The following is a 22304-nucleotide window of genomic DNA, read 5'->3' as shown; positions in this document are numbered from 1 at the left end:
GCCATCCCTCTCTGCTGTGCTTCAGCTGATTATGTCTCAAACATGTGATTTTATGAGGACAATCAAGCAACAATGACCAGAAAATGCTCTATTCATTGATCTATTTAAGATCATGACCACAAGAAGTGATTTGGTAGGAGGAAAGGTCATTTCTTCAAAAAATGGTTCTTAAGAATTTAACTTTATGTTGTTATATAAAGATGTCAGACAATGTAAATGTGATGCCTACAACCTGGATATGTTCTTTAGAAAATAACGTATTAGGACAATGCATTATTGATCATCATTGATCATCATTGATCATCATTGATCATCATTGATCATCATTGATCATCACATCTATTGTGCTATAAATGTGTTGGGCATTACAAACATTAGTCTTTCTTATCAATTCACATGATTTATTGAGGATTCACAAAGGGGAACATGTAAAAACAACTTGAGCTTATTTTCTTTGAATATTAGTGTAAAAGGCCACATTAATCACTGCCCACATATTGCACATTACAGTTTATCAAAAGAATAAAAATACATAAAAAATGCATAACATGTCTCATGTCAATACATGTCAGTATTGGAATTATTTTCTAACAAGACATAAATAAAATAAATGAATGATTCCTGTAAAAAAATACAAACTAATAAATCAATGTGCATAGTAACTTATTGTAAAATATTCAGTAACTTATTGTAAAATATTCAGCATTTGTTGTAGAGAACTTTATGCAATTTCAAAACATGTTTATTTTAAATGCAACTGAAGTATAGAATGCCAGTAGAGTTTATGACATAAAAATAATCATGTACTGAATATTTGATGCTGGCTAGTTGTGTAATTACACAACTTCCGTGGTATTTGAATCATGCATAGGTCTGCACCTACAGCAGGATGGTGTCAAAAGCAGGTTACAAAACAAACAAACAAACAAAAAAACCTTGGAGGTAAGAGTGATGACTGCTCTAAATCTGAAATAACTTCATACTGCCAGTGTTTGCTGGTAATGTGCTGCTGTTGCTTACAATCTGGGGCAAACCAATGCATATGAAAATAGCTTCATACATTTCACACAGCCAGATACGGTGAAATCTGCTGCTGATCATGCTGCTCATCCCAGAGCTTTGCAGAGCACCTGCTGTGATTGTATTTCAAACTGATGCAGGAGAAGAACAGTTAAAGCAAATGTTTGCCCTGCTGGGTCTGCTGCTATCTCCAAACGGGCACAAAAAAGAAGAGTGAACAACAGGAGGTAAAAGGTGAACAAGAGATGGGGGTGGGGGTGGGGGCAACAACAAGATGCTAATTAGCATACAGGCTGCAGAGAGGCATTCCTCTCTATGACAGAAGAATCGCTGTATTATTTTGGTTTTGCGTAGTGATTTCTGGATAAAATCAAATGTTTGCATTGTAATTAATGGGATAATAGATGGAGAAGGTTCGGACAAGCCTGTGCTGCATGCTTGTCTTTAACCTGCCCACCTCCCACTGACCTAGCTATTAATCTGCGCTACAAATGCTGTCTGATCTCAGGGTCTCTGATCCTCAAGTGAATCATTATATGGCTTCACCAGTGCTCCCTGTTGAATGTCAAGTGCTTCCAGTTTGTGGGATGACCTCTATTTCAGTCCTAGTCAGATGGACTTCTGCAGGAGTGTAGAAGGTGAACATTCGCTGTGCATTTTGAAGTAAACCGTGCATCGCATATTTCTGGAAAACTTTTACCATTCTTTTCCTTTTTTATGTCTCTATTCCTTTCCCTATCTCTTTCCCTTTTCCCTCTGTTTCTCACTTCTCTTTTACCTGTTGCCTATCAATCCTGCTGTACACCAGGAGTTATAAAAACGGCGTTGTCCAATATGGACAGAGAGGTGAAGGAACAGTACCAGGTATTAATCCAGGCCAAGGACATGGGTGGGCAGCTGGGAGGACTGGCTGGGACCACCATCGTCAACATCACCCTCAGCGACGTCAACGACAACTCACCAAGGTTTTCCAAAAGTGAGTTAACACTTAACAGTTCTCAATATGATCATTTAATACACAAAGTTTATCTCCCTATAATGATAGGTTCACACATGCTTTAATAATGAAATAAACAGTGCTCAATTACAAAAAGGCAGGGGGTGTTCATCATCACTTGTTTCTGTAATTGCTTTTCATTATTTGTCATTATGCACTGTCACAAGCAATGGCCTGTTTATTTAGTGTGATTGCATCTACAGCTACAACTCCTGGCAAATAAACCAGGGTGGGTGTTCTGTTGCTCGTGTGCCTCCTGGCTATATTTAGATCAGATTTGAACATATTGGTGTAGCATCAGGGACTCTGTGTATCTAAACAGCATATTTTGGTCCTATAAGCTGCTAAACCAGATTAGTTCAATTGTAGCAGTTACCAAGTTATGTAAAAAGCCTAACTGGAAAAAAAAAAAATGTATTTATGTTAAAAAATAACTCATGGAGCTGGAAATCTATTGATTCTTGGAAACTTATTTATGTATTCTAAGAATATGTGAACTATGCACAATGTATATTGTAGGTTAAACTAGCAGGTGCAAAGATTGGACATCAAAAATACTCTTCTGTACTCATGCAGCTTCTTTGTATATTTTGTGAAGTCACCGAGGTCTCCTCTGAATGTAAATACAATCAGTCTGATGGTCGAGCTCCTCTGGCGCAGAGGAGACGATGATATTTCCATAATGCTGTCACAGCACAGAGGTTTGGCCAAGTATGGTGACTCTTCTGCCCTGTCGCTTCCTGTCTTTATTCTCCTCTCCTCACCCTCTGTAAAGGGCTTGCTTTTCAAAATGTGTACATTGTTTTGTTTTAAAGCAAAAAAAAAAAAAAAAAGTGGTGCTTCAGTTTACTTTCTTGATGCATATCTCCTCATACATGAAAGACTGAGTCTTTGATCTTCCATTAATTAAAAAAAGGAAAACATATTAATTCAACCTTTATTTAGACAGGTAAATCCCATTGAGCCTCCAGGACTCATTTACAAGAGAGACCTGATATTTCAATGTTATACGTCCATGAAGCTGTTTCTTCACTAGTTCGTGTATCACACCAGTTTACTCACATCCACTTTATGGTGTCACCAGATGTAGGCTCTGGCTCTTAAACCCAACTGTGACTTTATCATTTTTTTTTCTGGCACAAGTAGAAATGAATCTTGAACTTGATTTTAGAATTTGAAGTGAAGCACAGAGATTTGATTTCCTTCCGCTCCAGGTGTAAATGATAGTTTGTTGTTTGCTGGCTCCTGTTGTGAGTCCTGGATGGTGCTGGTAATGTTTCAGCTCTTAATATTGTCAATTTGGTTGTCTAACTTGTTGAACCAACCAGTGAAGAAACTGAGCGATCTTAATGTACAACGCCTACACTTTCAGAATATCACCTGCTTTACCCATGGATGAATACTGTAAAACTTAATTTGGCAACTGAATAAATATCTAAAAAGGCAATTATTATGTGTTTCTATTTAAAATCGAGTAATGGTAAAATATTAACCAAACTCTCTTCTCAATTTGTTTGAAAGGTTTCTTTCACCTACGAGTTCCTGAATCCTCTGCAGTGGGCTCTGCTGTCGGCAGGATAAAAGCCCATGACTTGGACATCGGGAGGAATGCTGAAGTAGAGTACACGATTGTGCCAGGCGACGGAGGCGCCATGTTTGACATTACCACTAATGAGCACAACCAAGAGGGAATCATCATTCTCAAAAGGGTTTGCAAACTTTTTTCAATTCAATTCAATTCAGTTTAATATATAGCGCCAAATCACAACAAAGTTGTCCCAGGGCACTTTACAGGAACAGTCACATACATAAAGGCAGATTAGTAATTCTCTATCTAAGGAAAGACAAAAAAGAAAAAAATATATATTGTATTGATTGTAAAAAGTATTTAGCCACTATTGTGTAAAATAGTGGCTGCTAAAAATGTTGGGTAGTATTTCTTTAGGTAGTATCTTACTGGACTGTGTGTGAGACTATGAGATGAGTCAGTTGGAGATTAGGGATGGGGCCGATCCGATCCAGAATCAGTATCGGCCTCCGATACCAACATATTTTACGTATTGGATTTTTCCGATCCAACCTGCAGATATTTCCGATCCATGATACATGTTGGCTTCAAACTATGGAATGGATTTCCTGAACGGCGGCGTGTCTCATGAACCCAGAGTAATAAGACCCGCCTCACATTCAGGAAATCCAGTTCATAGTTTGCAGCAGCTACAACGTGAGGACTGAGTTAGCAGCACTGTGGCTAACAGCTAACAAACTTTTCATCTAAACATGTCGCTGTGTGGAAGTATTTTACACTAAACACCACAAAACAAGACAGCAACGTGCAATGTCTGCAGAGCCACAGCGCCACACTAAACCACGTTAAAGTTAGTTTTACAATGGACATTCGAGCTCCGTGGCTTCAGCGGGGCGCTGCTCTTTGCTCAACCCGGGGCGGCCAACTCGACCTCAGCCAGCCGTGTCCAATCTGCCCCGCTCAGTCTGTTCATCTCTGAGGAGGGACAGACTGAGCGGGGCTGCCCCAAATCAGGCTGCCTGCTTTGGATTGAACAAGAAGAAGACATCGCTGAAACCACGGAGCTCTAATGTTTACAGAGAAGTTGATAAACTTCATCATAATTAATGACCAACCACTATCAGTTGTAGAAAATGAAGGATTTCACAGCTTGATACTTGCAGTCAAGATATAGTTTACCCTCCAGGAGATATTTATCAGCACAATGTAGACAATCATAAAAAAAAAAATAAAAAAAAATATGATTTGAAAATTATATATATATTAAAAAAAAAACAGCTACATTATAAAGTGATGTAAAATACTAAAAACAGGAACATATCTGTTGGTTTATGTCATGAACTTAGAAGATGTTTGAAGCCATTTACCTTATTTATTTTTATTTTAATCCATTTATTCATTCATTTAAAAGAAACAAAATTTTTAAAAAAATCATCAAAAAGAAAACATTGAATGAAAAGAGTGCAGAAAGAATAAACACATTCTTATATCTGCCCCTTATAAAATATAAAACAACTTTAAACAATCACTTAAATTAATCACTTTAATATCCACTTTAAAGCAAGGAATAAAAAAGAAACATGTTTTGTTTTAGCAGAATTTAATTCTAACTTTAAAACTTATCCAACATTAATAAAACTTACCTCAAGTTGCCTTTTTGGACATGCATGTATTATTTGTACAAAATGTACTTGAGAGGAGATTATTACAACCTCATATAAAATCAATGATGATCATGACATCGGAACTGGATCGGTATCGGCCGATACTCAGATCCAGGTATCGGGATCAGATTGGAAGTTTAAAAAAGTGGATCGGTGCATCCCTGTTGGAGATAACCCAAAACTACTGGAAGACTGTGAGAAATTAGGCAGATATTTTGTTGTAGTTTCACTGAGTACTGAGTTTCTAACCAAACATACAATGAGCCATGTGGTCTGCTAGGAGACCTTATTTATTTTATTTTATTTTTCATCACAGCCTACTTTCACGTGTATGACTTGCAAAACTGCATTCTTAGCCATGTATTATTATTTTGCTCTTTACCTGGGTGAGCTTTGCACCCATTTTGGCAGCTACCCCCACATTTATGATATACTATTATGGAATCATTTTTAATAATTATCAGATTTTGACCCGTTTTTAACAGCAATATTAATTATTGTGTGGTGGTGCTGTTGTCTCCCATTGAGTAGGTCGCCGGATCATATCCTGGTAGGGGGGATCTTTCTGGGTGGAGTTTGTATGTTCTCTCCGTGCATGTGTGGGTTTCTATGGGAACTCCGGAGATCTTGATTGTTTCCTCCCACAGACCAAAAACATGCATGTTAGACTGATTGTAACTCTAAATTGCCCCTATGTGTGAGTGAGAGAGTGAATGGTTGTTTGTCTCATTTGTCTCAATGTGTCCTTGTGATGGACTGGAGACCTGTCCAGGGTGTCCCCCGCCTCTCGCACAGTAACTGTCTGTGGCTTTGGCTATTATTAGCCCAATAAATGAGTGTTATTAGATGTTTATCATCCCCATAGATTGGGGTCAGAATGTCCCTCCTACCTACTAGTAGTTTTAAATTTTTGTTGTTATCGCTGATAACATGCATGGAAAACTGGAAGCTTTTTTTTTTTTGGTTAGCTTTATTTAACCCAGTTCCTAAACCTAACCTTACACCTGACCCAGAGCACTGACCCTAAGCCAAACCCCCTTGCCCTTGAGCCTTAACCTAACCCAGACAATAAACCTAACCCCCAGACCCTTTACTCTTAACCTAACCACGTGACCCTATTATCAGCACTAACAACATACCTTTAAATCTAATAGGAGGTACAGGAGGGGCAGTCTGAATGCAACCTATGGGATGATAACAACTAATAACGGACATTTAATGGGTGATAACATTTCAAGCGGGTGCTGACTGTTGGATATGGGCAGCAGTGGCCCGAAAAGAAAGGAGTGTGTAATAGACAATGGTGTAGTCTATGTGAGACACAGGTATACAGAGTATACCTACTAGAAACGCTTGGGAATTTCAGTATGCCCACTTAAAAGTGCCCAATGATACATGCCATATTATTGGACATGTGCCATTGTCAACACATTTGGAACATTTTATAAACACATTGAGTTGGTTCAACTTGTTTTTTGTATAATTACTACTTCAGTACTTACTACTTAATACTTGAACATGTTTTGCTTTGATAGTTGTGTACAATCTATAACAGGTTTTTAAAACAAAGCCAACTGTTGTAAATGGACTGTAGTTATATAGCACATTTCTATCTGATCAAGATACTCAAAGCTCTTTACAACAATCTGTGCCTCATGTACCCATCCATACAGCTCTATACTAGATCTCTACAAAGCTAATTGAACAAATCATTCTAAAGAGACTAATCAGAGCTTTATCACATTCATACACTGATGGGACACACATCAGAGCCATCAAGGGGTTCAGTGTCTTGCCCAAAGACACCTTGACATGTGATTGCTGGTGGATTTGAACCCCCAACTCTTGCATTGGAGAATGACTGCTCTAACCGCTCAGCTACAGCCGCCCCTTGTTGTACCTTTATTCATATATAAGCATCAGAGACATTTTGAAATGTTCAATGTGCTTAAATGTCAAAATAAATTGATGATTACATTGTACTAACTGGTGTACTTTGGTTTCTAAGCACAGTATACCCAGTACAACAATGTAGACAACACCACTGGTAAAAAATAATGGATGATTGTGAGTTTTTAGACGTGGAAATATTTTCTGTCTGAGGAAAGCTCATATTCAGGAGTGAAATAAAACTCATTCGTTATCAGGACAGGCTGGAGACGACCACGACAACATTCCAATAGTTTTGAAACAGACTGAGACAGGTTCAAGACACCCGTAATAACTGTAACAATTCTGAGATAAAATGTGTTGCTTCAACTTGTTTGTAAATGTAACTCATGCAGAGGATTGAATGCTCTTCAGGTTCACGTGAAGGAATTGAGATCTCCCACAAATGTCACAGTGAATCCTGCAGACATTAAGGAGACTCTTTTGCAGATGCCGTTTGCCAACTAGTTGCAGCCCAGTGGAATATTACATTTACTGTACAATGATATGATGCCATGTTGTGATGCAATAATACTGTAAATTGGTAATTACATAATGACTAATTTAGTTTGATTTGGTTTATTTTAGTTATATTGTCCCATATCACAGTAAAATAATCACAGAACACTTTCAGAAAAGAAAAAAAAAAAAAACTAATTGAATAACAATAAATTAAATATGTTTCTTTCTCATACATTTCACTTGTAATTCAATTCAGTACAATACATAATGATGATGGGAAAAAGCCTGTGAAATAGGATTCACTGAGGTTTTATTCAGACAAAAAAACATTATATATAACCAAAAACATTGTATAAATTTATTTATATATATAAAAATGTTTTTACTCTCAATCATCCAGGTAGATAACAACAAAAAAAAAAGTTTAAATCATGTCATCTGGACAAGTTTATTTAATAGAGAAATGTTTCGTCCACCATCCAGAGGACTTTGTCAGTCTGTAGTGTAGTGGACTAGGCCTCCGATCAAAACCTGCCTCTGAAGACCTTCATGGGACAGGAACTGTTATTTCATTGATTTGAATCCAGAAATACAAATTAGCTCATCCAGAGACTTTCTAATTGTATCCAGAATTAATCAATTGAAAGAACACTCTTCTTTTTATTATCATCACTATTTTACAATATCTTGATAATCAAAAGTGTAATTAGTTCATACCATTTCTAAATGTTGAAGTGAACCACTCATTTTAAATCAACTGTGAAACAGTATTAATGATTTTTTAATCCTCATTCAAATTAGAAATCAAGTTAAATGTCTATTTACAAGGTAATTATGCATTTTTTGATCTTCTCTCTGAAATGAGAAGGAGTGATGTCGGTCAAAAGTCAGAGACAGTCAAAAACAAGTTGTTAGAACGGGCTGTCGTGTTTTTAAAACTCTCAGACAGTAAATAAGAAAACTGGCACCTGCAGTGTTAGTCACTTCACCAAAAAAATTCTCTGTCTGTTCCTAAAACATTCTTGCTGTTTTCTTGACTTGTAAAAACCCTTTGACATCACTAGAACCACACCCCTGTTGGTTGCTTCAACCAATCAGGGCGCACTAAAGTGACCGGAAGCAGAACTCTTTAAAAGTCGACACTTCCTGGAACTATGAGTCTTCTGGAGTAATGTTTTCTAGAGTCTTCTGGGGTCTTGTGGAGTAGTCCTGGAGTGAAGTTCTGTTCTTCAGCTCTAGCTGCTCTGGAGTTCTGGAGTTTTTCCACTGCTGAGTGGAACTTCAGACTCAGTTTTCCCGTCTGATGGAGTCATCCATCTCTGCTGTGATCACGACGCCTCGCTGTGACTACAGCAGGCGAACGCCCTACAACTTCTGAGGAAGCTTGTTCTGTAGAACGGAGTATCTCACGACTTTTGCCGAGTCGCAGCCGCCCTGAGGAGACGCTGAAAGGTAGCGTGCCAGGGACCTCTTGACCGTAGCGGACCCATCCTCTGCCAAGGTAAAGAGTCGTCACGAGCTTCACGCGAAGTGTACCGTGGGCGCAGCGTTTGAAAGGAGCGTGTTGTTCTGGTCTACAGACATACATCTTCCTGCAACATCTCTCTTTAAACTCCTCCATATTTCCCATCTTTAAACTTCTATCTTGCCAGTAATTAATCCAGATGCCTTCAGAAATGTCTGTTGTTTTTATTAAGTAAAACATGCCAAGTTTTATTAATCAGAACCAGACCAGTCTAATCAAGTGTACAATGTTTTGATGTTAAATTTTGATTCTGTTTAATAAATGACCACATTTATTATGATGGGTCAAAGAAAATTAACGTCTCATGTCACTGATTAAACCATCTACGCACAGTTACTTCCGTTACATGGCTGTAATTAGCTCGAAAAAGAGAGCACTTGTTATTTAAATATGACTGTAGTGAAGCTCTGAAGCTAACCTAGCCCTTTAGAACACTACAGTAGCCTGCCAGCCAGATCTGTCTCAAAGCTAGTCTTCATTGCTGTGTTTCAAACCTGCAAGGCACGTCGGCCATCTGTCCTGAAACACTTGATTGTGGTACATGATGACTGATTGTTTTGGATGGGTGTGTTTTGCACATGTTGAAAGCCTACTTTTGAGATTCCAACAGGAAGTTGGCTTGAAACACAGCAGTATGGGACAGATCTAGACGGTAGACCGTAGACTGAGGAAGTTTTCTGGATGGGGGAGAAAACGTTTCTCACTTAAAGAAACTGGTCCAGATGACACGATTTAACCGTTTTTTGTTGTTAGCATCTTATATACAAGAGTAGCTACAGTTCTGACCTTTATTCCGAGTTAATATCTTGATGAAAAAAATGTGGTAACAGGTGTGTTAGGTGCAGGAGTTTAGATGGTTTCAAATGACAAACATAAATATGTGCACATAAACTCAAACTACATTCAGGGCCAGGAACATTGTAGATGTTTTGAATAATTTTGGAGAACTTTTTTGGAAGGAGCAACACAGAGCCTCATTTAGTAAACTGCTACACTTCTGAAGTGCTGCTGTTAGCTCAGTGCCTCATTTGAACTTTGGCATTTCTTCCATGATTGAGCTCCTGTCTGAATCCTGTCTACAACTCTATGCTACAACGAAACACAAGCACACTGTATGGAGCTTTAGCTTGCGCCGCTCGTGAGACTTTAAAAATAGACAAAGTTATCACACCTGACAGTGAACGAGAGAGGTGGGATGCCAGCAGATATATAAACATCTCTCAACCATGCATGCTTAAAAATAAACAGCAGTCCTCAGCTCCTTGGAGGAGAGAGAGAATAAAGAGATGGGGGTGTTGCAGTTCCCCCAGCACTCTCACTTCTTGCTGTTCTTCCACTTGGTTGGTTATATTTACACCTAGTGTCTTCCAAGTGCTATTTTAGGGGTGCAACCAACTTTTTTAGACACTTCTGAAGTTTGCAGTGGTGCTTCAGTAATAATAATCATTTATGTCGAGGAAACGATTCTGTTCTAAAATAAATAAACCTTTAAATAAACATTGACATTCACTGTGGGGTTGTATCATATTGTGCTTATCTCCATCAAGAGGCAGATGTGAGGGCAGAACCTGACATCCATCCTTCATGAGATGTTGCTCTCAGTTTAAATCCTTGCTGTCTGTTTTAAAGCTCAGCGCGATGACATAAGGCTTCCTGAGCGCCTGTGCTATCTAAAGCATTCACTTAGCATGTCAGGGCTCATTTACTTTGCCATATGTTCTTATGGATTAATACATCCACTGCACCGTGACCCACAGCAAAAGGTCTTCCCAAAGTATCTCATTTAATATCAAGTACTTTGGCCACATAAAGCATTTTTAGACTTATGGCATCACTCCACAAAATGACAAGTGGCACAAAAGAGTGCAGTTTAATTGAAAAAAAAAAAAATCACTAGAATAATCCTTTAAGATCAATCATCCCATTTTCAATAGGGACTCCCAACAGCCAAAGGTGAGAAACACAGACTGCAGCGTCAGACTAAAAGTGAAACTATTAAATGGCTCATCCAGTGATGTAAGTACTAATGTAATAAAAAGATGACAAGAAATTGATTAGTATTTCTGTACATTTGAACAACCAATAAATACATGTATTAAATGTATTTTAAAAAGTTATATTGTAAAGTGTAACTCATTTATATCAGGGAAATCAGAAAACAACATGGCAAAGACACTGACAATAATTCTATTGTTGTGTTTATTTCTGTTTATTTGGTTGTTTGTTTATAAATGTAGTTAAAATTTACAATGTTCACGTTACCATTTCCTTGTGCAGAAACAAAATATTAAAAAAGGAGAAATAAGCAAAAAATAAATAAATGTGACAAACTACCAAAAAATACCACAGTAATCATGAGAAAACATCCATCCATTATTTTTATCAACTTTTGTTTTGGGTCGCGGGGGTCACTGGTGCCCATGTCCAGCACAGGTCTCCAGTCCATCACAGGGACACCAGGACAGGTCTCTAGTCCATCACGGGGACACCTGGACAGGTCTCCAGTCCATCACGGGGACACCTGGACAGGTCTCCAGTCCATCACAGGGACACCTGGACAGGTCTCCAGTTCATCACAGGGACACCTGGACAGGTCTCCAGTCCATCACAGGGACACCTGGACAGGTCTCCAGTCCATCACGGGGACACCTGGACAGGTCTCCAGTCCATCACAGGGACACATAGAGACAAACAACCATTCTCTCTTTCTCTCACACCTAGAGACAATTTTAGAGTTACCAATCAGTCTAACATGCATGTTTTTAGTCTGTGGGAGGAAACTGGAGTACCTGGAGAAAACACACGCAGCACAGAGAGAACATGCAAACGCCACCCAGAAAGGCCCCTGGACTGGGGTTTGAACTGAGGCAACCTGCTCGCTGAGAGGCAGCAGCTCTACCAGCTGCTCTACCGTGCCGCCCACTTCAGAGCTCATTCCAGTTTATTTTCATGACTGGGGCCTTAAACGTACATATGGGAAACACCTGAAGAGCTGTCAGTAACTACCAGTTACATCCAGTTGGTTGCTACAAATGTTTCTATTCAGATTAAAAAATGTTCCAAACAACTCCATTTATAAACATAAAACTCAAAGTAACTGAGCCAGAACTTTACAACTGATTCGTGTCAAAACCAGTGAGAGAACTCATTCATCAGTCTTTATGTAAGTTTTCATAATGCGATCAGAAGTTTCTTCTCATGAAAGTTTCCCCATTAAAAGTGTCTTTTCATTTGTGTACACCGCCCCGCTCTGTTGTGACCTTCTCCTCAGGGTATGCACAGTTAAAAACTCCAAGATCCATCATGTCCAAACACACTAATAGAATTAATGTCCTCTTTTACCACGGGCATAGCTGTAGAAAGCACAGGCATAATATTAGTACACTTTAGACACTGAAAGCATTCAGCTTGATGACAGTGTGTGGGTAATGTGCGTTTATGAGTGCTGCGTGGTTGGAGAATAAAAGAGACTCAGTATAGTCTCATTAAGGTTTCAGGGGCCAACTCTTAAAAAGGTACACCTACTCTCACAATTCCTGGCAAGCATCAACAAAAAGGGCATTAGTAGAATTATAAATAATGAAATGACCCGATGACTGATTCCCCGCTTTCATTTGGCCATGATAATCATAATCATAATTAAAATCCTCATTTGTGAGGAATCTAGACTCTCAGCTTTTGTTCAAGGGTTTCAAATAGCACAGGCAGAGCAGTGTAACGTTGTGCAGTCATTTCAATGGAACAGTTTACAAACTGTTACCTGTCACTTACAGCTGGGTTCTCAGTTGAATAACATATAATCTCATGTTGTCACACGTTTGCCAGGTTTAATTCAACAGCAGGACAACAACTGGAAAATATTTGGCTTTGTGTGCATGAATGAGTCATACAGTAGTAAAGAAGATAGCATGAATGTGTTAAAGCAGTGCTACTGATACATACAACTTCTCAGAAGTGCAGAAATAAAACGTTGCAGACCCTCTAATACAGAAGGAACGTGCCCTAATACGAGATCTTAACCTTCTGTGGGGTTGCTCACAGTCTGACTCGCTCTCACAAGACGCTGTGCGCTGATACCTTCCTGCTCTGTTCTGCATTTCCCTTTGGCAGGTTGCAGCGGACCCCTGTGGTGACTTTAAATGCCATTTGTTGTCAGTGGTGTTGAGATACAAGCAAAAGAAGAACAGCAAAGGAATGCCACGTTTGCATTATGCAAAAGCTCCAAACACTTTCTGTGATTTGGAAAAGGAGAGAAATGTAAATGTCAGCAGCAGACTTTTGTAAGAAACGCTTCTGTGTGTGAATGTGATGGTTTGATGCTTTTTGTGCAATTAATCCTTTCTTATCTGCTCAAAATGATATTTATACTTGGATACAAGTTAATGTTTTGCCTTTTGGGCACATCGATATACTGTAGGTTTTTATGTAAATTTTTACTTGTTGTTTCTGAAAACATATTTTTGTGAACACTGGACATAATTGAAATGTTTTTAATCCACACAAACTTAGAATACAACTTAATACCTGTGCCAGGTCCATGTGTGGTGCTGCAAAACTGCCATTAAAAAGCACCCGAAGCGGTAAACGTGGGGGCAAGCTTACGTGTTGGCTACAAACATAGGCTGTGCAAATATTGGACTGTATGGGCTGAAACTTATGCAACTGAATCTGAAACGCTGAATTGAAACTGAATCTCACTAAACTGAAACTGAATTTAATGGTTTGAAACTGAATTAATTTGCTTTGAAAGTTCAGTTTTAAAAAAAGATGGATTGTTCTTCAGGTCGACGGTGAGGTTCTGCCTCAAGTGGAGGAGTTCAAGTATCTCAGGGTTTTGTTCACGAGTGAGAGAAGAATGGAGCGTGAGACTGACAGATGGATCGGTGCAGCGTCTGCAGTATTGCGGAGTCTGTACCGGTCCATTGTGGTGAAGAGAGAGCTGAACTGAAAGGCAAAGCTCTCTGTTTACTGGTCGGTCTAGGTTCTTCCCCTCACCTCTGGTCACGAGCTCTGGATAGTGACCGAAAGAATGAGACTGTGGATACAGGCGGTTGAAAGGAGTTTTCTCCACAGGGTAGCTGGACTCTCCCTGGAGACAGGGTGAGTTCAGTTATTCAGTAATTAGCATAGTCAAAATAATTCAGTTTCAAAATTCAGTTTTGTGTGTCACACAAATGGGGTCCATCTGGAGGCGGTTGACCACAAAGAAAAATAACTTCCTTTTGTGACGGTCTGTCACAGATTGATTGGCACTTTGGGCGTGCACGAGAGGACTCACTGCTTCAGTTCTACGAAACTGAAAAACAATTGTTTGATCAAGATTTTAGCAAAGGCGTGTCACCATTTACCTTTTCCTTAATGAATGCACTTCAATGATCAAAAAAGTATTGTCTGCCAAAGATCAATTATGTGCTGCCATAAAATTATGATGGCTCGTAACTTAACATAATTTACCAAGCAGGTAAAATGAATCTTATTTTTTTTACAATTAAAGTGCATTTATTAAGGAAAAAGTAAACGGAGACGCACCTTTGCCATAAAGTCAAGCAAACAAATCATTTTTAGATGTTCACCTTGTTACATTTTCCAAAAAAGTTCAATCTGGTCCTCTTTTTTGGATTTTTCTACCTGGATTATTGAGCATGCATCAGGACTTGTTAAATGTTGTTAACTTACGAGCAATAATCGATTATTGGCTGACGGAGATTGATCTTTGGCAGGCAGGTGAAATGAAGCTTTTTTTGACCATTAAAGTTCATTTATTAAGGAAAAGGTAAACAGAGACAAACTATCTATAATCTTGAGCAAACAATTGTTATTAGGTGTTAATCTTGTTACATTTTAAAGAACTGAATCAGCGAGTCCTCTCGTGCGCGCTCCCGCTGCACCATTCGATTTTTGACAACAGATTTTATGTTGAAACTGATGTTGTTCTATTTTTCTTTTGTGTGTTTTACTGCCTCCTTGAAACTGAACCACATATCTATTTCCTTAAAGTTTCTGTGTCAGGAAAAGTCAATCTGCGTTTGATTTCTCTGGAAGGACCCTGATGTGTGACAAACTGAATCTTGAAATTTAAACTGAATTATAAAGCTGAATATTCAAAGCAAAATAATTCAGTTTCAAATAATTAAATTCAGTTTCAATTTAGTGAAACTCAGTTTCAAAACAGTAATTTAAATTCAGTTTGTGAGAGCATAAGTTTCAGCTGCATAGTTATGGCACAAACTGTAAACCAAATAAAAGAGAACGGAAAGAACGGTCAATAAAGACAAAAAGGAATTAGATTTTTTTTGGGACTTACAAGTGAAACTTCTTCTTTGCGACAATAAGCTATTGCTGTACACGTCACACTGCCCGATAAGTTGCATCAGTCAAAATATGTCTAATAAAATGAAAAAAAAAAAACGAATACGTTGCTTCGCCATATACGTTTTATCCATTACGCATCACCGCCGACAACCCATAAATGTGGGCCGGTGTTGTGCCAAAAATAGATTGGCTGCCAAATGGTGGTCATGGGAGCGTGCACGGGAGGACTTTAACAAGAATTTAACAAGATTAACACTTAACAATTTTGTTTGCTCAAATGTTTAGCAAACGTGTGTCTGTCTAACTTTTGTTTAATAAAAATGCACTTTGACGGTCAAATTAGCTGCATTTCAAAAGCCGATGCACAGAAGTAGGAATGCGCAGAGGGACGAGTCGCTGCACATTTCTTTGAAATTTAACAAGATAAACACCTAAAAACAATGATTTGCTTGGTTGACTTTATAGTAAAGCGTGTCTCAGTTTAACTTTTACATAATAAAAAAGGGACTTGAACGGTCAAATCAGCTGTATTTTAAATGTATACGCTGTCTTTGTGTAAGATTTCTAACACCCAGATAAATACTGAACGAAAGCAAACAGATTTCAAGACCAGGGAAAGTTAAAAGGTGTTTATTTACAAAAGTGAAAATGATGATATTGGTGAGGGAACTATCCGGGGAGAGGCTGGAACCCTGAAGAGCAAGGAGCAAAGTTAAAGCAGGCCAGGAGAAATCTCAAGGGCAGTAAAATGTCCAGAGAAGTAGTTCTTACTGTAGGAGAAGGAGGTCAGTCAGTGGATGTCCAAGAAGGTTTCCAGGAGATCCTGTGTAGGTGAGCAGGTGGTGGAAGGCAAGGAGCAGCTTGAGATGAGTCCAGGAAGGATCGAGAGTACTTATCATGAGATCCAGGATGCAGGTGAAACACAGAGGTCAGAGCTGTAGCATGAGCACCAAGATTAATAATTTTAAGCACAAAGAGCAAATGCTCAGGCCAGGAGTTTACTACCAAAGGCAGGCAATGCAGCAGCGTACAATGAAGTCCTCAGCTGGTACTTATACTTCTGCTGCTCGTTATTCCTCAATGGATCTCAGGTGTGTCTTTGTTGGCGCCCTCTGGTGGAGAAGAGCTGTGAAGCAAAAGGCTGGAATCCCCACACGGTGATCAGGGAGGAAATCAGGAAGGAAAAACGTTGTGCATTTCTTCAAAACTTAACAACATAAGCACCTAAACCAATTATGTGTTTGCCCGACATTATAGCCAAGTTGTCTCTCAGTTGAACTTTTACTTAATAAATGGACTTTAATGGTCAAGTTAGCTGCATTTTGTCGGGGCAGCACAGTGAAATGAAGCTGATATGACGGTTGCTCTAAGCGAGCCGAAGGAAGGTGGCTTACTATGGCAAGCCAAATGTGTCATTAATAGCCACTTTTACCTATTAATGATAAAAAAGGCATACAATTCTACTCAAGTGCCATCTAGAGGCTGAAAAGTGCAGTGCTCAATATTTCCAGTCAGAATGAATGAAAACTTTCATATCTTATAAATATGGGAAGAAAAAAATACACAAATATGTCGCTTCAGCATATAAGTCACAGGGCATGCAAATTATGAAAAAAAAAAAAAAAAAAAAAAAAATGCAACTTACAGGGTGAAAAACATGGTATGTCCACAAACATGCAGGACGATATTGACTGAGAGTCATGTCAGTCAAATTATATGGACATGGTATATGAACCTTTGAGAGGTACACACAGTCATAAAGTGCAAAACATGACCATAATGAAATGTTGCACCTTTTGAGAAAAAGCATTTTACTTTTTTTAATTTTGTTTCAACAGCAACACTCTTTTAACAAGATGAAATGAAATTCAATCGTAAAGTTAGATTTTTTTAAAGTCTCAATCATTTTTTTTTACGTTCCTCTCAAAACTTTTCTAATAAAATAATCTTACTTCAAGTTTTTCATGCAGCTCTCCTCTTAAATATCAAAAATGTGAGTTTCTCATTAAAATCTTCCTCCTTTCCCAACAAAATACTTTAAAGCGGATCTGACGAATCTGTTTTGTCTGTTGTTTAAATCTGGTATAAAACACGTAGCTATTTCAACTGATTGCAGAAGTAACAGACAAAAGTAAAACGCCGCCGTCTGTTTTTCTGCCTTTCGGGGGTTTTTCTGATGTAAGTGTCTAAAATGTTCTTTTAAGGGTATGCAAATTCACATTTGTTTTCCTGATGCATCAAACTGAGGGATTCGTTAACGGGTACATTTTTAGTACATGCCCTAACATTGGAGCAGACAAAGGTGTGTGATTCTTTGATCCCCCCCCCCCCCCCAAAAAAAAAAAGTAGCAGAGTGATTAATTGATTTGCAGCTTAATGTAAGAGCTGCCTCAAAACATGCACAAAAAGCTTGCATGCACTGAAACTGTGAGGTGTTAGTGGTCATTACAATACATCGTTGTGTTTTGACCTTCTCCCTGACAGTAATTAAATAACAGAAACAGTCCGTGTCTAGTTTGGATGTAAATGAAAGCAGTTCTTTGTTTACATCATGTATACCCCTGGCAGATGGTGCCAAAGCGTCTTTTCTCCAATTGTTTCATTGCCTATGTTTGATATGCTTCCCTTTAAAAACAATGTGACTTTGTGTTATATTCCCTATCCTGCTCCTGGTAGGCTCCTGCACAACACCATTGTTGACGGGGAGGATTCTGAACCCATTTAATTCACCAAATCCCCTACAATGTAATGCACCAAACATGTGCCATGTGGGACCGTGATATTAGCAGGACACAAACCCAGCGAGGGACAGTAAGCCAATCCTTAGGAAGGTGTGAGGACTTGTTAGATAAAGTCAAGGTCTCTCTGAGCTGCTTCCTGTGTTCCCAGAATACTGACCTGCCCACATACTTGTCTTATTTCAGAGTGGCAGAATATCCCCAGAGACAGGTGTGCAAATGTGTGTAGACAATCCATCTTTTGACTTACCTTGCTCGCACACATATTGAGAAGGGGAGGGGGGTGGGGGAGAATCACAGCAGAAAAGAGATGGAAGGCACATTGTGCATGGAGCAGAGTTTTTGGCAGATCCCAAATTAGAGACTAAGGAAGGTTGGTTATGATAAGAGGATCAGGCTGAGTAATGGGTTCAAAGGATGATCATCTGTTCCCCAGTCTGCCGATACATGGGGAGGGGGGCAAGACGAAGGCAGTCAGGGGGTTTTCACATCCCATCTGCAAAACACAAGATTATCTGAGACAATAGGTAAATCCAGCAGCGGATCCCGGGGAAACGTGCAGAAAAATGTGAGCACATGGGGCAACGTGCTGAACATGAAAAAAACGTGTTCAAGGACACAGCTGCATAAAACCATGACTTCACATTAATGGAGAATAGCACTCGCTCACAATGAGTGGTTCAAAAGGATAACCTTGGGTTGTAAGAGGTAAAATAGTTTCCATTCAGATGAAATGTATGCCCCTGTGCATGCATGGACGATCACTGGGGGGTGAGGACGATGATGGGAGATGTACATAATGAAATGAGGTCCTCTCAGTCCTAACTGAACAGTGTTGTTTCATGGCAGCTTGTGTGGCATATTATTTGCTGGCTCATCCTAAAGGATTTCATTTTAATGCATGACTATCTTCTCACTGTACAAACTGACTGCCCCTGCCAATCACAGAGACTGAATAAAGAGTATGTGCTGCAGACCTCTGGTGACACTTCCTAATCCACTGCCCCAGACAATTGCTGTAGATTTGAAAATCATTGCTGAGACACTGTGAACTGCACGTGTGTTTCTTGAACATCAAGTGGTTTCATTTGCATAGAAAATGTGACAATGACCTTTAGCTTGATGACATGTGTTTGTTTTTTTGTTGTTTTTTTAAGCAAGTGGTTGATTGCTTCCTTATTTATAATGTGTTTTTAATGTGTTATTAATTTATTCTTAGATAGTTACCTTGTTTAGTAGAGTGGCTGCTATGGTGTTCCAGGGTTTGTCTGTTTTAGACAATGAATGGAGCAGGTTGGTTAATTGTGTTTGATAAAGTTCAAAATACTTCTTCTACGGGCTAAACTAACAACTTTCAACAGAGTTCTGCTGTCATGAAGGCTTGAGGGTGACCAGAATAGAAATACTTACAATCTAATTATGATACAGGGAACACATTGATGTTGCTTTCAGCAAATAAAGATGGCCAGAACTATATATATATATATATATATATATATATATAGTATTATTTTATTTTTTTTGTTTCCCCATTGAGAGCCGAGCAAGTCGTGCTTTCTAATGGAGGGTGAGCCTAGGTGCGAGCAGTGTTCCCTCCTTAGTGAGTGACTGAAGGTGACAGTTCCTGTGTGGAGCGAGCAGTGGCTCAGATGTGAGCACCTCTCCTTCCCAAAGTGTTCACAGGCAGTCAAAATCACAGAGATCCCAGCTGCAGTCAGAGCAGACTGCAAACAAACCATGCATGCGTACTGCAGCCGCCGACCCCGGTGTGGCTGACAGACCTTCTGTGCCATAACGCTGAACTCCCCAAGTTCTCCAGGACTTTTTATGGTAAATGGACTGTACGTATATAGCAACTTTCTATCTTATCAAGACACTCAAAACACTTTACAGTATAATCTGTGCCCTCAGTTACCCATTCATACAGCACTCTACTAGATCTATTTATCCATCCATCCATCCATCCATCCATTCATCCATCCATCCATCATCCATTATTTATTACCCGCTTCTTCCATTTTGGGTCACGGGGGTCGCTGGTGCCCTTGTCCAGCAATCACTGTGCGAGGGGCGGGGACACCCTGGACAGGTCTCCAGTCCATCACAGGGACACATAGAGACAAACGAGACAAACAACCATTCACTCTCTCACTCACACCTAGGGACAATTTAGAGTTACCAATCGGTCTAACATGCATGTTTTTGGTCTGTGGGAGGAAACTGGAGTACCCGGAAAAAACCCATACATGCACGGAGAGAACATGCAAACTTCACCAAGAAATGCACCCAGACTAGGATTTGAACCGGGGACCTGCTCGCTGAGAGGCAGCAGCTCTACCAGTCGCGCCACCGTGCTGCCCTCTACTAGATCTATACAAAGCTAATTGAACAATTCACTCTAAAAAGACTAATCAGAGCTTTATCACATTCATACATCAATGGGACACATCAGAGGCAATGAGGGGTTCAGTGTCTTATCTAGGGACACTTTGGCATCTGGCTGCTGGTGGAATCGAACCCCCAACTCTTGCATTGGAAGACGACTGCTCTAACCACTCAGCCACAGCTGCCATATAAGTCAGGTGCATGAATTCACAGGCAATGGCCGAAGGCGGAGACCTTGGCACAGAATGGGTCTCAACCCCAATTGAAAACACTAAAATGACACAAAAATAAAATACATAAAAAGTTGTTAAAAAGTGTCCTCTTCCCTCAAAATGCCATTGGTATTGAGATTCTAAATGGTGCAAGTATTCTTGCAACTGGAATGCTTCATTAGAAAATACTATATTGTACTTTTTTTTTTTCTCTATGGGTATGTGCAGTTTTGGGAAGTGACAGTACATGAAAATAAACTATGGGAATGGATTGGGGGAGGGAGGGAGGGAGATAGAGAGAGACAGAGAGTGGTGGGGGGGAGAGTTTGTCTTGGACAATATATCAGATTTTGTTTTTTTACAAAAAGGTGTAAAAATCACACAAATCAGTGCTAAAAACTTGAATGTAACAAAATGTTGTAATCTTTAAAAAGCTGTTCCTTCTACTCTCGCTTTTCTAATTTTCACTTTCTGCAACACCTCACCTGCTACAAGATAAGAGTGGGACATTTCCTTCTGTTCAGTATTAGTAGTGATCGTGTAATGCTGTTAGACAAGATTAACCTCACAGAAGCAAGTGCTTACTTTTTGTTTTTCCTGTCTTGTTACAATTAGCACTTTATGGAGAAAATGTTTTGTGACTCAGGAAATAAGAAAACTCCAAATTAAGTCAGAGCAACATCAGTTTGATTGCTAGTCACCCAGACCCTATCAATACATTACACTTCCAAGTCACAACATTGTTTCACCCTTTCATATGTCTACTGTTCTGTCACGGTTACAACAAAAGCTTAGTGAATTAGTGAAGTGACAGCAGCGGATGACTTTAACCTCTCCATGCTGCCTGGGGACCTGCACAAATCACACTGTGATGGCCAGAAGGAATCTCATGACTGACCTCAAGTGGGACGAGCAGACAACAGTCACTAAACTAAGAAAAATAAATAACGCAAACAGTTGCATCATCGGAGTGACAAAAAACAAAAGAGAATTATTAAGTACTTCCATAAACTCAAGTTTATATCACTGCAAAAAAAAAAAGATTGCCTTTTTAGCACTGGGGTTTAAAATATGAATTGCCCACTTTTCTTGGAAAAATAAATAAACAGGAAAAAAAAAAGGTTATTTCCTTACAATCCCATAATGATGCACCATGACACCATTAAAGGATGCATACGTAGCTGAACTATACTCCTGAGGAATCTGATCATTGTGAGATCATGAAGTGAACAGTGAAGCAGCAAACAAGGATCAGATGTTTCTCATGAGCAAACACTGGAAAGGTCGAAATAAAAAAAATAAAAAAACGTCTGTGAATGGTTTGGAGTTACTGTGACTGACTGCTGATAAGTTTACAAGTATATATTGAATTTTCAGCAAACAACCAAAGCTTTGATTAACTATAGAAAATGATTTTTCATTAAATAGCATTCTGAGTAAGAACAGTCTCTCCCATCTCAGCTGCTGAAGATTTTAACTTCCTAACCTTCGAAATAATCACAGCTGTGACTTCTTCTTACATGGTCCCTCAG

The 22304-nt window shown here is 39.2% G+C and overlaps 1 protein-coding gene across 1 annotated transcript in view; it reads left to right on the top strand.

The window, feature by feature from the left end:
• The window catches only part of cdh12a (cadherin 12, type 2a (N-cadherin 2)), a 145077-nt gene that overhangs the window by 47866 nt on the left and 74907 nt on the right, over positions 1-22304 (top strand). Inside the window, exons 4-5 of the mRNA XM_037694376.1 lie at positions 1829-1996; positions 3539-3726. Of these exons, the coding sequence (XP_037550304.1) occupies positions 1829-1996; positions 3539-3726 (356 nt within the window). The remainder of the gene's footprint in view (positions 1-1828; positions 1997-3538; positions 3727-22304) is intronic.

Source organism: Nematolebias whitei, chromosome 20 (genome assembly GCF_014905685.2).
Source record: "Nematolebias whitei isolate Nwh7 chromosome 20, NemWhi1, whole genome shotgun sequence".
NCBI classification, from domain to species: domain Eukaryota; kingdom Metazoa; phylum Chordata; class Actinopteri; order Cyprinodontiformes; family Rivulidae; genus Nematolebias; species Nematolebias whitei.
Note: the sequence above shows the minus strand (reverse complement) of the source record. Positions and strands in the feature narration are given on the sequence as shown.